Source organism: Meles meles, chromosome 8 (assembly GCF_922984935.1).
Source record: "Meles meles chromosome 8, mMelMel3.1 paternal haplotype, whole genome shotgun sequence".
NCBI classification, from domain to species: domain Eukaryota; kingdom Metazoa; phylum Chordata; class Mammalia; order Carnivora; family Mustelidae; genus Meles; species Meles meles.
The window spans coordinates 16,793,313-16,809,928 of NC_060073.1; the positions used below are offsets into that span (position 1 = coordinate 16,793,313).

At 35.9% G+C, this 16,616-nt stretch overlaps 1 protein-coding gene across 1 annotated transcript; it reads right to left on the reverse strand.

Annotated features, from left to right (window-relative positions):
* Positions 1-15,292: 15,292 nt before the first annotated feature.
* LOC123949228 (olfactory receptor 4C11-like) lies at positions 15,293-16,225 on the reverse strand. Its single transcript, XM_046016585.1, has one exon. The coding sequence runs from the start codon at positions 16,223-16,225 to the stop codon at positions 15,293-15,295; it is 933 nt and encodes a 310-aa protein (XP_045872541.1).
* Positions 16,226-16,616: the final 391 nt, after the last annotated feature.

Below are 16,616 nucleotides of genomic sequence, written 5' to 3' on the forward strand. Positions count from 1 at the left end.
GAATAATGCTGCTATGAATATTGGTTTACAAATTTATGTGAAGATATATTTAATTTCTCTAGGGTAGTTGTTTAAGGTGAGAATAGCTAGGTCATTATTCTATGTTTAATCTTCTGAGGCACTTCCACATTGTTTTTCAAAGTGGTTGCACCATTTGACATTACTACAAACAATTTATGAGAACTCTAATTACTCCACCACCTCACTAAAACTCATTATTACCTGACTGTTTTGCTTCTAGGTATCCTAGTGGGTGCAAAGTGGTGTCTCATTATGGCTGAGGTTTGCATTACCAATTGTCTGAAGGTGTTAACATCTTCTGATGTTCTTTTGGACATTTGTATACTTCTTTGGGGTAGGGTTTATTCAGATATTTTGCCAGTTTTTAATTTGGGTTAGTGCTTTATTATTATTATGTGGTAGGAGTACTTTATAGAGTCTGAAAACAAGTTCCTTATCACATACATAATTTGCAAAAAAAAAAAAAATGTTGTCTTGCTGGCTTAGTTGGTTAGGCATCTGTCATCTGCTCAGGTCATGATCTCAGTCAGGTTCCTGCAATCAAGCCCTGCATTAGGCTCCCTGCTCAGTGGGGAGGTTGCTTCTTTCTCTCCCTGTCCCCCAGTTTCTCCTCTTACTTTATCTCTCAAATAAGTATAATCTTTAAAATATATACATATATGATTTTTCAAATATTTCCTCCCAATATGTGGGTTGACATTACACTTTGTTGATGACATAATTTTCAGTACAATAGGCATTAATTTTTATGAAGCCTTAAGGAGCCATTCAAAGTCACTCATTTGTAATTAAATATTTGTATATTTTCCACCCAAGGGAATGAAATTTTTTTTTTTTTTTTTTTTTTTTTTTTTTTTTTTTTTTTTTTTTTTGGGAATGAAATTTTTAATGACAGTCACTGCTCTGTTTCTTTTTTTTTTTCTATGAAAATGATCACTAAATTTGAAAGGGATTATTTTTGGAGGAGACTTATTTATATCAGTAAGGTGTTATTTTAGTAATATAAATCTTTTTGTGAGACCAATTTTACATATAATGAAATGCAGACCTTTTTAAATATAACGTTTGATGAGTTGTGACAAATATATTGCTCACATAGCCATTAAGAAATTCAAGACCTAGAATACTTCATTAACCCAGAAAATTCTGTCATGCTCCTTTTCAGTTAATTGCCTCAGATGCAACTATTGTTCTGATTTGTATCACTCTCTTTTAGTGTTGTCCATTCTTAATCTTCATGAAAATGGAATCACAGCATTTTCTCATAGTGCATGCTCTCTGTTTTGGGGCTTATCACATTGTTCTGTATATCATTAGTCCATTACTTTTCTTTGATGGAGATTATTCTGTCTCTCCTGCCAACTTGTCCCTTTCAAGTGCAGAGTATTTGAATTTAATGCAATTGTTAAATTTTGGGGAGGCAGTTCATATTATTTTAGTTTACTTTTTGTCCTCTTTGTAACTTATTTTACTTCCTTTCTATATTTTTGAGTTAATGGAGTAAATGGTTTTTGTCTATTATTCAATTTTCTCTTCTTCACATCTTATTTTTATTTTTATAAAACTTTTGTAAATCTCTGTTTTTTAGAGCAGTTTCAGGTTCACAGCAAAACTGAGCCAAAGCTATGTGATTTCCTTCATCTCCTCTGCTTAAAACATAGGCAGAGGGACTGAACAGACATTTTCCAAAGACATAAAAATGGCCAACAGGTTCATCAAAATGTGCTCAACATCATTTATGATCAAAGAGATGCAAATCAAAATCATAATGAGATATCACATAACCTCTCTGGTTTCCCAGAGAATGACCTTGTAAAAGAATGAAACCACCAAGAAACAAACTTCTTGCATCTAGGTACTGAGAAAGACCCCAGAAAATGAATTGTTAACATTATTCATTTTTTTCCATGGAATAATTCTAGCACACCCAGTTTTGAAGGGACAATTAAATTATCTGAAAGACAAACATATCAAGGAATAACAACATTTATTTTTGATTGAAGATAAATGAAGAATCCTAGTAGTTGCAAAATGAAAATGTTTACTTACTACTGTTTGGCATAAATGATTAGGGAAATTGAAGTACACATATTTTGATCATGTTACCTCCATTTTTAGCCAATCCATTCACGTTAAATTAGGAGACAAAGTTCAGAGAGAGAAAACAAATTCTCTACATGACACATCGAATCAAGAAACTGCTTTTCTGTTTGTTTGAATCTTTGATTTCTGGAGAAATTGCTGGGAAATTGATTTCTAGTTTATATCTGGGAGAAACTTCCATACTTCTGCTTTTTGAGTGTAAGCCATTAACTTGACTCTTGTCCACTCTTATCCTTTCTTATTCCTGTCCTATTCTTACCCATTTCACTCTCCCCATTCTCTTTTCTTTCTTTTCCCTTTGTATTCTCATTAAACCTTTTTCATACAATGTCCAAAATGCCAGACTCTTACCTGTTTCTATTCCTGGAAGGAGTCTATAAACTGCCTATGCCTGGACTAGTTTCACCACTTACACAGCTGACTCCTTGATCTCACCAGACCTTTTATGAGAGACCATACATTCCTTTTCCAATCTGTAAAAAGGCACAAAGGCCTTTTAAAATCTGTAAAATGGCACAAAGTCATAGAGTTTCTTTCCCACTGGCCAAAGTTCAGGCCCAGAGTGGGCCATTTGCACTGTCCTCTGGCCGTGACACTGGACTCTTTCTAGAGTTGTAGAAACATATAGAGTCCAAATTAGCAGCAGGGACATTCCAAGCAGAAAGCAAACTTGATGGGAAAGCCTCCGTGCATATTAGGTCCCAGTCATGTCACACAGCATCTACTAACTCAGCAACAATAGGGAATATCTCTTGGTAGAATTTCAGAAGTGCCCCCATGAATATGAGCCAATGTCTTGTCAAGTAAGGCCCACGAGTGACCAAAGATGGAGAATAGTATCATGATGAAATGCAGGACATTGCTAAGGCATCTCTGGCTATAAGCAAGAGACGTGGAGGAATGTGGGTGACATAAAAAAATCTGAGTGTCATGCTTGATCTGTCTCATACTTAGATGTTAGCTCTCATTTGCTTGATTGGTCAGATGATGTTCACCATCACTGCAAACGGATTTGACTCTTTTCTTCTTTGCCTTTGTCAATGGATCCTCCTGAAAACTAGTCATCTTTACAGTTAACATTAAAAAAGAAAAAAAGAAAGATTTTGAACAGTGCTCTCAGATATAGTATATGTTACTTACCAAATTTAGAGGTCATGAAATTCTGTGTTTCTTTCCTACTGGTAGGAGATAAAATAGAAAATGCTATTTTTTTTTTTTTTGATTGAGGAAATATCTGCATCCCAGGCCTAATAACTCTCTGATCATGTGACTATTCCCTTAAATGTCACAAGGTTTATCCTCTATTTTCTGCTTTGTGTGAACTAAGCATGTGTGTTAATTACCTACTGCTGTATACCAGGAAATTACACAAGGCAAAAAAAAATAGTAGCTTAAAACCACAAAATTGAATTTCCAAATTAATAGTTTTGTTTTATTTTATTTTTTAAATATTGTTATTTATTTGAGAGAGACTGTGTGTGCATGTGTGTGCAGAGTGAGTATGAGAGGGAGAAGCAGACTCCCTGCAAAGTGGAGAGCTCTAGAGGGAGCTTGATCCTGGGACCCTGAGATCATGACCTGAGCCTAAGACAGATGCTTATCTGACTGAGCAACCCAATCGCCATCCCCCCCAGCCTGACCCCTAGTTACTAGTTTTAAATTGCAAAACAAAACCTGAAAGCTTAAAATAAAAGCAATTTATTTGATTATGCTTCTGCAATGTAGGTTGGATTCAGCCGAGTGTTCCTTCTTCTGCTTTCACCTGGAAACATGCTCAGCATTATGAATGGAATCTGAATGGAGTGCATGGTCCAAGATGGCCTTGTATATACATCTGGTAATTAGCTCAGGTATGTCAGTTCTCCCAGTTTCTTCGGGAGTGTAGATTGGGCACTACCACACCACTGTTGTTAGAGAGCAGTGGTTGTTTTACAAAACAGAAGTTTAAAGACCTCTTGGGTCGCCTGGGTGGCTCAGTGGATTAAGCCGCTGCCTTCGGCTCGGGTCATGATCCCAGGGTCCTGGGATCGAGCCCCTTATCGGGCTCTCTGCTCAGCGGGGAGCCTGCTTCCCCCTCTGTCTCTGCCTGGCTCTCTGCCTACTTGTGATCTCTCTCTCTGTCAAATAAATAAATAAAATCTTAAAAAAAAAAAAGAAGTTTAAAGACCTCTCAAGCCAGCCTTTAGGGATTATACAACATCACTTTTCCCATCTTCTGTTCATGTGGCTAAAGGTTACATGTGAGTTGTGTCACAAGTTTAACGCAGGTAAAGGCATATAGAGATAGAATCCACTTCTTTTTTGTAAGATATAATTAGCATATAACATTATTGTTGGATTTAGGTGTACAACCTAGTGATTTGATATAGAATATATTTCAAAATGATCACCATAAAAATCTAGTTAACACCCATCACAACACAAAGTTACATGTTTTTCTTATGATGAAAATTTTCAAAAGCTACACTGTAATGTTGAGATAAAGAATATAATTTGTTAACTACAGTCTCCAGTACATTATTACATTCCCATCAGGTAATATTTGTTTACTTTATAACTGGAAATTTCTTCCCTTGACCACCTTCACCTATTTCATCCACCCTTCCTATCTCCCACTGTGGCAACCACCAGTATGATCTCTCTATTTATAATTTCATTTTAAAAAACAATTATTATTTATGATTACCCATGCTAATCAGATCATATAGTATTTGTCTTCCTATTTGACTTACTTAGCATAATTCCCATAATGATCCATCCATGTGGTAATAAATGGCAATACTCAAAAAATGAGCAATACCTGATTTTTATGATGAAAGACCTTTGGGGCTGTTTAGTTGGAGCTGGACCAGTCAGGTTCTCCTGACTCAAAAATTTGTTCCTCACCCACACCTCTCAGCTCTAGTGGGGGCTTTGTCCTATGCTCCTCAATCACTTGAAACATGGACTACTCAAGCAACACATAGAAATTTTGCCTTTATTGGACAGCACTGTGCTCTGCACTTGGATGCTGAAGCAGATGTCCTGGGTGTAGTTTATATGGCACCATTTTGCAGATTAGAAACAAATGGCCTTTTCATATGTCACATGCCATTTATTTCCCAATAATAAAATTTCTATGAGCCATTCTGTATGAGTGATAAAAACCGAATTTTCAAATATGATCTTGATCATTTAAAATTTTAATCAGGATAGAGATCCAAGTCACTGTGATACAGTAATTGAATTTTTTTTTTAATTTTTGATATGATGAATCATTAGCCCCCAGGGTTACAGTTCTGTGAATCACCAGGTTTACACACTTAATTTAACATTGCAAACCTTCCCAAATGTCCATAATCCCCGACCCTCTCCCTATACCCCTCTCCCCAGCAACCATCAGTTTGTTTTGTGACATTAAGAGTCTCTTATGTTTTGTCTCCTTCCCAATCCCATCTTGTTTCATTTGTTCTTTTCCGACCTCCCAAATCTCCCACGTTGGCTTTCAACTTCCTCATATCAGGGAGATTATATGATAATTCTCTTTCTCTGATTGACTTATTTTTGCTAAGCGTAATACCTTCTAGTTCCATCCACGTCGTTGCAAATGGCAATATTTCATTTCTTTTGATGGCTGCATAGTATTCCATTGTATATATATACCACTTCTTCTTTATCCATTCATCTGTTGATGGTCATGTAGGTTATTTCCATTGTTTGTCTATTGTGGACATTTGCTGCTAAAAACATTCAGGTGCATGTGCCCCTTTGGATCACTACATTTGTACCTTTAGGGTAAATACCCAGTAGTGCAATTGCTAGGTCGTAGGATAGCTCTATTTTCAACTTTTTGGGGTACCTCCATGCTGTTTTCCAGAGTGGTTGCACCAGCTTGTATTCCCACCAATAGTGTAGGAGGGTTCCCCTTTCTCCGCATCCTTGCCAGCATCTGTCATTTCCTTACTTGTTAATTTTAGCCATTCTGACTGGTGTGAGGTGGTATCTCACTGTGGTTTTGATTTGTATTTCCCTGATGCTGAGTGATGATCTGTTCATTTCAGTGAGGAGAGTGTTAAATAATACTATTATTGTATTATTTGGATGATCTGTCCACTTCAGTGAGGGGAGGTTAAATGATACTATTATTGTATTGTTTGGATGATCTGTCCATTTCAGTGAGGGGAGTGTTAAATAATATTATTATTGTGTTATTGTTGATGTTTTTCTTTGATTTTGTTATTAATTGCTTTATATAGTTGGTCGCTCCCATGTTAGGGGCATAGATATTTAAAACTGTTAGATCTTTTTGCTGGACAGACCCTTTGAGTATGATATAGTCTCCTTCCTCATCTCTTATTATAATCCTTGGCTGAAAATTTAATTGATCTGATATAAGGATTGCCACCCCAGCTTTCTTTTGATGTCCGTTAACATGGTAAATTGTTTTCCACCCCCTCAAGTTAAATCTGGAGGTGTCTTTGGGTCTAAAATGAATTTCTTGTAGAGCGCATATTGATGGGTTTTGTTTTTTATGCATTCTGGTACCCTGTGTCTTTTGATTGGGGGCATTTAGCCCGTTTACTCTCAGGGTAACTATTGAGAGATATGAATTTAGTGCCATTGTATTGACTCTAAGGTGACTATTACTGTACATTGTCTCTGTTCCTTTCTGATCTACTACTTTTAGGCTCACTCTTTCCTTAGAGGACCCTTTCAATATTTCCTGTAGAGGTGGTTTGGTGTTTACAAATTCTTTTACTTTTTGTTTGTCCTGGAAGCTTTTCATCTTTCCTATTTTCAGTGATAGCCTAGCTGGGTATAGTATTCCTGGGTGCATGTTTTTCTTATTTAGTCCTCTCAATAAATCATGCCAGTTATTACTGGACTGCCAGGTCTCTGGTAATATTAATTACCATTGTATGTTACAGACTTCTTGTGCCCGACTGCTTTCAGGACTTTCTCTTTGTCACTAAGACTTGTAAAATTTACTATTAGATGACAGGGTGTGGACCCATTCTTATTGATTTTGAGGGAAGTTCTCTGTGCCTCCTGGATTTTGATGCTTGTTCCCTTTGCCATATTAAGGAAATTCTCTACAATAATTCTCTCTAATATACCTTCTGCTCCCCTCTCTCTTTCTTCTTCTGGAATCCCAATTTTTCTAATGTTGCTTCATCTTATGGTATCACTTATCTCTCAAATTCTCACCTCATGGTCCAGTAGTTGTTTGTCTCTCTTTTGCTCCGCTTCTTTATTCTCTGTCATTTGGTCTTCTATATCACTAATTCTCTATTCTGCCTCATTTATCCTAGCAGTAAGAGCCTCCATTTTTTATTGCACCTCATTAATAGCTTTTTTTTTATTTCAACTTTGTTAGATTTTAGTTCATTTATCTCTCCAGAAAGGGTTTTCATTTCTCTAGACAGGGTTTCTCTAATATCTTCCATGCCTTTTTTGAGCCCAGCTAGCACCTTGAGAATCGTCATTCTCAACTCTTATCTGATATATTGCCAATGTCCATAGTGATTAAGTCCCTAGCCTTCAGTACTGCCTCTTGTTCTTTTTTTTTTGTGGTGAGTTTTTTGCCTTGTCATTTTATCCAGACAAGAATATGTGAAGGAGCAAATAAAATACTAAATGGGTGGCAGAGACCCCAAGAAAATGTGCTTTAACCAAATCAGAAGAGATCCCAAATTGTGGGGGGAAGAAAGGAAGTTTAGAAAAATAAAATTAAAAAAAGAAAAAGAAAGAAAAATATAAAAAAGAAAATATATATATTGGACTGGTGAATAGAATAGATTCTCCCACTTAATTTTGGAGTATTTTCGTGTCTTAGAAGAACGTACCTCCCAAAATTTTAAAGAATGGAAAAAAATATATATGTATATGTATATATATATTTTTTCCCATTCTTTAATATTAAATTAAACAATTTTATTTAAATTAATTAAATTAATTTAAAATAAATAAAATTAAAATATATGAATATATGTAATCATATATATACACAAAATAAGGGTAAACACGATGAAGGGATGGGATATGAGTATAAAGATGATTTTTTTTTTAATTTCTAAAGAAGGAGTTGATAAGTTTTTTGGGAGAATAATGAAAAAGCAATTGGAGAGAATTTGTTCAGGCTGGAGAGTAGGACAAAGTTTTGTGGTAGATTTAGTGTATATTTTGATCTATTAGAAGAAGTTGTATCCCAGATTTTTTTTTTTAAAGATTTTATTTATTTATTCGACAGAGAGAGATCACAAGTAGGCAGAGAGGCAAGCAGAGAGAGAGAGAGGGAAGCAGGCTCCCCGCTGAGCAGAGAGCCCGATGCGGGACTCGATCCCAGGACCCCGAGATCATGACCTGAACCGAAGGCAGCGGCCCACCCCACTGAGCCACTCAGGTGCTCAGATTTTTGTAGAAGGAAAAAAACCTATGTGTATACAAAAAATAAACTTAGAGACAATGATGGATAAAATATGACTATAATAATGAAGGTTCAAAAAAGATTTTTTTTTTTTTAAATGAGAGGTATTGTTAAGATAAACTAGTTAACTGGAGGAGATTATACTGAGTGAAATAAGTCAAGCAGAGAGAGTCAATTATCAAATGTTTCACTTATTTGTGGAGCATAACAAATAACATGGAGGACATGGGGAGATGGAGAGGAGAGGGAGTTGAGGGAAACTGGAAGGGGAGATGAACCATGAGAGACTATGGACTCTGAAAAACAACCTGGAGGTTTTGAAGGGGCGGGGGGTGGGAGGTTGGGGGAGACATGTGATGGGTATGAAGGAGGACACATATTGCATGGAGCACTGGGTGTGGTCCAAAAACAATGAATACTGTTACGCTGAAAAGAAATAAAAAAATAAATAAAAGAACTAAAAAAAAAAGTAAAATCCTAAGTTTTTTCTGTGGGATGAAAATGTACCTGTCATAAAAATAATAATAATAAAGAAGGATGGGGGGAAAAAAAAGATAAACTGTTAAAAATCATTAAAAGTGGAAAGACTAAAAGTTAAAAAATTAGCATAAGAAAAAAATAAAATTAAAAATAAAATTAATTAACTTTGCCAGACAAAAGAATAATGGGAAAAAGCCATGATTTCCATACTTTGCTTTCTCCTCCTCTGGAACTCCGCTGTTCTCCTTGGTAAGTAAACTTTGGCTTGCTAGGTTTCTTGCTGATCTTCTGGGGGAGGGGCCTGCTGTAGTGATTCTCAAGTGTCTTTGCCTAAGGCGGAATTGCACTCTACTTACCAGGGGCCAGGCTAAGTAATCTACTCAGGTTCATTTTTGGGAGCTTTTGTTCCCTCAATTAATCTACTCAGGTTCACTTTTGGGAGCTTTTGTTCCCTCAATGCTTTCCGTAGAGCTCTGGAGGATTGGAATGAAAATGAAAATGGCGGCCTCCCAGTCTCTGGCCTGGAGGAGCCGAGATGTCAGGCCCCACTCCTCAGTGCACGCTTGGAGAAAAGCGCTCAGTCACTCCTGTCTCACTGGCCTCTGGCCACACTCCGAGCTCACCCAGCCTGTGACCAAGTGTCTCTGTCTCTGGCACACAGCCCTGCCTGGAATCTCCAAACCCAGTAGATCCCTGTGCTCTTCCATGGGGGTATCCCTGGATCTTGTGAGGTCTCTGCTCACAGAGCAGTGGTCTGACTGTGCCACAGATCACAGTTTAAGGTAACCCCTAGTTGAGATCTCACTCATCTGCTCCATCTCTGTAGCAAGCTTCCCCACTCTAATACCTGGGAGCTCCATGACACTCAGACACCCCCAATCCTTCTGTGACCCCACAGAACCTGAGACCATGCTGTTTCTGCATGGGCTTCACCCCGGCTTAGCCTCTGGAGTGATGTCCCAAAGTGGAGCAGACTTTTAAAAGTTTTGATTTTTTTGCTCTGTTGCTTCACCACTTGCCAGGAGCCTGTCCCTTCCACCATGATCTATATTCTGTTGCTTTGGATTCACTTCTCTGCAGGTCCTACCTTTCAGAAAGTGGTCAATTTTCTGTTTCTAGAATTGCTGCTCTTTTTCTCTTTGATCTCCTATTGGAATTGTAAGTGTTCAGAATGGTTATGAACCATTCTGAATCATCTCGCTGATCTCCTGCTACCTGATGTCATCTCAGCCTGCTACTTCTACATCATCTTGACTCCTCTGATACAATAATTTTTATAGAATATTTATTCATTTTCTGCTCATGGGAAATAGATTTTTAATATATTTGTGTTCTATGGACTTTTATTCTGCTACAAATTACTGTTAGTTTAAACATTTATCTGATTTTAACAGCTTTATTGATATATACTCCTCATACAATACAATTCACTTATTTAAAATATGTAATGTAATATTTTTTTGTATAGAAGTCTGTGTATCATCAGTATCTGATTTTGCAGCATCTTTGCCACTCTAAAAAGAAACTACCTTGGGTGTTATACTCAACAATGAGTCACGGAACACTACATCAAAAACTAATGGTACACTATACTGTGACTAACATACTAAAAAATTTAAAAAAATAAAAAAATAAAATATAATAAAAAAAGAAACGTCATACCTGATTTAGTCACTTCTGATTCACCAGCAGTCCTAGTCAAGTGTAAACTACTTTGTTTTTTTCTTTTTTTCTTTTTCTTTCTTTTTCTCTTTATCTCTCTCACTTTTGTTGTTGTTGTTGTTGTTTGTTGTTGTTTTGTTTTGTTTTGTTTTTTAAGAGAATTAGAGATTGAATTCTAGAGCATTGGTGGCAGGGAGCAGGAAGATGTGAGTCTCTTAAGCCGACTCCATGCTGAATGTAGAGCTCAATGTAAGGCTCAATCCAGTACACTGAGATCATGATCTGAGATGAAATCAAGTGTCCAAGACTGAACAGTCTGAGCCACCAAGGGGCCCCCAAATCTACTTTCTTTCACTACAGATTAGCTTCTCTAATATTTCATAAAAAATAATTATACAATATGTTTTCTTTCTTAACCCTTTGAGGAGCTGTCACACTGTTTTCCAAAGTGGTTGCACCATTTAATTTAATATAAGACCAGCAACTTATGAGAACCCCAATTTCTCTACTACCTCACTAAAACTAGATATTGTCTGTTTTTTTGTTTCAGTTTTGTTTTGATTCTTTTTTTTTATTCTAGACTCATTATGGGTGAGGTTTGTGTTTCCTGTTATCTAAAGGTATTAAACTTCCTTTCACGCTCCTTAGCTATTTGTATATTTTTGTGGAGATATGTTTTTTGGCATATATTGCCAGTTTAGAAGTTTATTTTTTAATAATTAATTGGCATTATTAAGTTTTTTACACAACTTAATATATCTGAAGACAAGTTCCTTTTCAGATACGATTTGCAAGTATTTTCACCCATTATGTCAGTTGGCTTAACACACCATTGATGACATAATTTTCAGTACATAAGTTTTTCATTTCTGTGAAATCTAAGGTATTATTCTGCCTTTTTTCACTAGACTTGATATGGATTTTATTTTTACATACGTTGGAAAGGTTTTGTTTAATTTTTGTCTGTTTTTAGTAATACAATTTTTTTCTGAGACAAATAATACATATAATGAATTGCAGTCCTTTTAAGTATATGGTTTGATGCATTTTAATAAATGTATATACTCCCATAGACAATAACAAATTGAAGATCTATAATATTTTCATTAACTCAGAAAATTCTGTCATGCTCCTTTCCAGTTAAGTCCCTCAGATGCAACTATTGTCCTCATTTCTGTCACTCTGTCTTAGTATTGTCTATTCTATAGCTTCATGCAAATTCAGCCATGTATCTACTACTCATAGTGTATAGTCTCTTTTTTAAAGGATTTATCATACTGACATGTATATCATTACTCCATTGCATTTCTTAGCTGAATATTATTCTGTCTATTCTGTCAGCTTCTTTCTTTCAACTGCAGTGTATTTGCCTTTAATGTAATTATTCAATTTGGAGGAATAAGTTCATCTTATTCTAGTTTACTTTTCTGTCCCCTTTATAAGTTATTTTTTTTTCTTTTCTATAGTTTTCTGAGCTTACGGAATAGATGGAGTTTGCCTAATACTAAACTTTTGTGTTCTTATTAACATCTCTTTAATAGTAGACTATTTTTAGAGCAGTTTCAGGTTCACAGGAAAGCTGAGCAGAAGCAATGGAGATCTCCTTCATCTCTTCTGATTACAAAATAGGCAGAGGGACTGAATAGACCTTTTCCCAAAGATACACAAATGGTCAACCAGTACAACAAAAGGTGCTCAACAACACTCATTCTCAGGGAAATGTATATCAAAATCATAATGACATATCACTTCACATCTGTTAGACTGACTATTATCGAGATCACAAGAGATATGAAATGTTAAAGAGGATGTAGAGTAAAGGGATCTCGTGTATATTATTGAATGGTATGTAAATTTATACATTCATTATGGAAAAGAATATAAAGGTTCCTCCAAGAAGTAAAAGGAGAATGACCATCCTTCAATCCTACCATTGAGTAGATAGTTGAAGGATCAGAAATCATGACTGTGAAGGGCTGTCTGTGTTCCCAGGTTCATTGCATCATTATTCACAGTAGCCAAGGTGTGGGTACAACCTCTTCTCTCACTGATGAATCAATACAGGAAATGGGAGACATATATTATTCAGACTTTAAACAGAGGAAGATTCTGCCATCTGCCATAACATAGATGGAGCTGAAGGACTTGAAGTTAAGTGAAACAATGGGACACAGAAAGAGAAATTCTGAATGATCATACATAAATGTGGAAATGATATAGTTCAATTCACAGAGGCAGAGAGTATAATGGTGGTTATCAGGGGCCAGGGATTGTGGGAAATGGAAAGATGATTACCCAAGGGTGCAAGGACTCAGCTACATAGAATGAATAAATTCCAGATAATTAATGTATGACATTGTCACTATTGCTAACCACACCACAACGTATACTTGAAATTGCAGAAAGGATGGATGTTAAATGAAATCTTCTTATACACACACACACACACACTGGTAACCATATAGAGAAGTCAGCTGTGCTAATTAGGTTGTGGTGATCTTTACACATTGTATGTATTTGAAAAACCAAGTTGTACAACTGAAATATGTATATAATTTTTGTATTTCAACATGTCAACTTTAGGACACTAGTGCAGCCACTAAGCTTTGTAATATTCCCAAAAGCAAAAAGTAATGAGAACACTGAAAACATGATATTTTAATGTATTTACTTTAAAACAATATTTGACAGGAGGAAAATTTGGGTATTGAAATATTTTCCAGATAAATAATGGGGAATAGCATTAAAACTGAAGTGGAATCTTCAAGCAGTTACTAAGGACCTGCTACACTTGAATACACTGATATAAATGAATTTTATTTATTTATTATGTATGTATATATATATATATATATATATATATATATATATATGTATGATGCATGTATTTAAGTTTCTGTTTAAATGCCAGTTGGGTAATATACAGTGTAACAGGTGAGAAAAGGGTACAATTCAGCGAGTGTACTACTATATGCATATCACATATCTAACCTGTCCTCCCACCCACCTATCCTTGTAACCATCAGTTTGTTCTCTATACTTAAGAATCTGTTTGCTGATTTGACACCCTCACTCTGTTTTTTCCTATACTCATTTGTTTTGTTTCTTAATTTTCAGATGAGTGAAATCATATGGTATTTATCTTTATCTGACTGACTGCTTTCACTTTGCATACTACTTTCTAGCTCTATCCTTCTTCTGGCAAATGGCACGATCTCACTTCCCATTCTTGTTGATAGTTGAGTAGCATGCCATTATATCTATCTATCTATCATCTATCAATCTATCTATCATCATCTATCTATATATATAGATATATATAAAAACACACCATATATCTATATATACCATATATTTTCCAATTCATCATTTGATGGACACAACAGCTATTTCCACAATTTGGTCATTGCAGATAATGCTGCTGTAACCTTTGGCAGGCATGTATCCCTTTGAGTTAGTTTTTTGTATTCTCTGAAATGAATGAATTTTTTAGAAGTTCATGATACAACTCCTGGTATGCATCTATTCAAGGCATGACTGTGAATGTGCTCTGCTCACTATGAGCATTGAATTCTATTGGCAATTCTAAGTTGACAATACACACTACCCCTTCAGTAATGAAGCACCAACAGAGAAAGAAAATGGCTTCTTGCTGCAAAAGTAAGCCTCTTCTCTCACACTCCATTAACTAGATACAAGGATACTGAGTATTTCTGAATGCCTCTCAAACTTTCTTTTATTCCATTGATACAACCCGATTGTAGATGGAATTATATTCACTTTTTTTTTCCTTTAAGGTCTTTTCTACCTTTCTGTACTTCAGTCTTGGAAAACATGTTGTATCTGTGGTGTATTGTAAATTCTTATTTAGTCTTGACGGCATAAATTATTTTACTTCTTTCCCTCTTAGAGTTGTAGAAGTCTCTTGCTGTAGGCCTTATTTAACAATCATAGAAATTATCTGAATATCATGAGGCCTTTGTAATACTACATTTAGAAAATCCCATAATGCCTCTGTTATCCTAATGTCAAAGGAAACATTAAAGCAATTATATAAGAAAAAATTACATATATTCATATATATATAGCCTTTGGCCTTTGGTTCACTAGGATGAAACTTTTTTCATGAAACAGTAATGATATAATGAATAGAACTTCTTGACTCACAGTTAGCTCCTTTGCTCTGAATGTGCTCAAGGGAAAGCAGGATTCCTTAATTGAAATGTGCTTTAAGAGAATTACAAACCATAGAGAACAAGTTCGTTTCTTTCTTTCTTTCTCTTTCTTTCTTTCTTTCTTTCTTTCTTTCTTTCTTTCTTTCTTTCTTTCTTTTCTTTGTGGGTGTTTATTGTTTCAAAAGTTGTGATTGTATAAATATATTTCTCTGTACCAAACCAGAGTGTAGCCTAAGATGTGGGAAGTATTTCATAATCCATAGTGTCAGAGTTGAGCTCTCAGGTTAAGTAAGTACCAGGCTGGCATTGTGAGGAAGTTTGAGGACAGAAGTACAGAAAAAGTAAGGAAAACAGTTGTCTTTTTTAGAGTGCATCCAGCGGGTTGAGATATACACTATCATATTTGATATGTGTACAGGATAAGAAATCAACCAAAGTCCTCAATTCATCTTTTGCTTTCTGAGGTAATTTTGATATGCCAGAGCTTTCTCATGGCATTTTTCACTTCCGCATTTCTCAGGGTGTAGATGATTGGGTTGAGAAAAGGGGTTGCAATAGTATAAAATACAGCCACCATCTTGTCCACAGGGAAAGTGGTTGGGGGCCGTGTATATATGAATATACATGGACCAAAGGTTAAGATTACTACAGTGATGTGAGAAGTGCAAGTCGAGAGAGCTTTTTTCCTTCCTTCTGCACTGTGATTTCTCAGGGAATACAAGATGACAATGTATGAGATCATCAGAATCACAAAACTGCTTGAGCAAATGGCCCCACTGTTAGACACCAACAGTAGGTTGATCCTATAGGTGTCCATGCAAGCAAGTTTCAGCAAGGGTTGCAAATCACAGCAGTAATGATCAATCAAATTGGGTCCACAGAAAGGCAGTTTCAAGGCCAGGATAATCTGAGCTAGAGAATGGATAAAAGACCCTACCCATGCAAGAATAATAAGGACGGTGCAGACCTGTCGTCTCATGATGGTTGGGTAATGTAAGGGCTTACAGATGGCCACATAACGATCAGCGGCCATGAAGATGAGCACAAAGATATCCATAGAGCCAAATAAATGTAGGGCAAAGACTTGGGTCATGCACTCATTGTACGTTATGATTTTTTTTGCAGAGAGGGAATCCACAATGAGTCTGGGGGCTGTGGACGTGGAGAAACAGGAATCAGCAAGTGACAAATAAAATAGGAAAAAGTACATGGGGCTCCCAAGCATAGGGCTGTACTTGATGGTCACAATAATCAGCAAATTCCCTACCACAGTTCCCACATAAAAAATGAAGAAGATTACAAATACCATTTTCTGTCTCATGGGATTTTGGGTCAATCCTAACAGTATGAACTCAGTTACACTGCTATTTTGTTGCATTATTTCAGGCAAAGCAGAGAAATGGAAGGTTAGCAATAATCTCCAGATAAAACGTATTATGATGACTATTCCATTTGGAGATCAAACCATATGATCATGGATGTGTCAATTACCAGTATTGAATCCCTTACCTTCTGTGTTGTTTTTCTTCTGAATAAGGTGGGAATCATAATATTTGCTCACAATATATTCACCTGAGTGCTTATGGAAACAATGAAATATATCAATAATAAAAGAGCATGTGATTCTTCAGGCTAATAAACATTAATCTAGGGGATTGATATGAGATGATATCTTTCTGAAGTGAAGGTCTCTCTTTAGTTTACAGCAAGGACCTATTAGGACAGGATGTTGCCAAATGGAGAAAACTCATGCATGATTTACATAATGC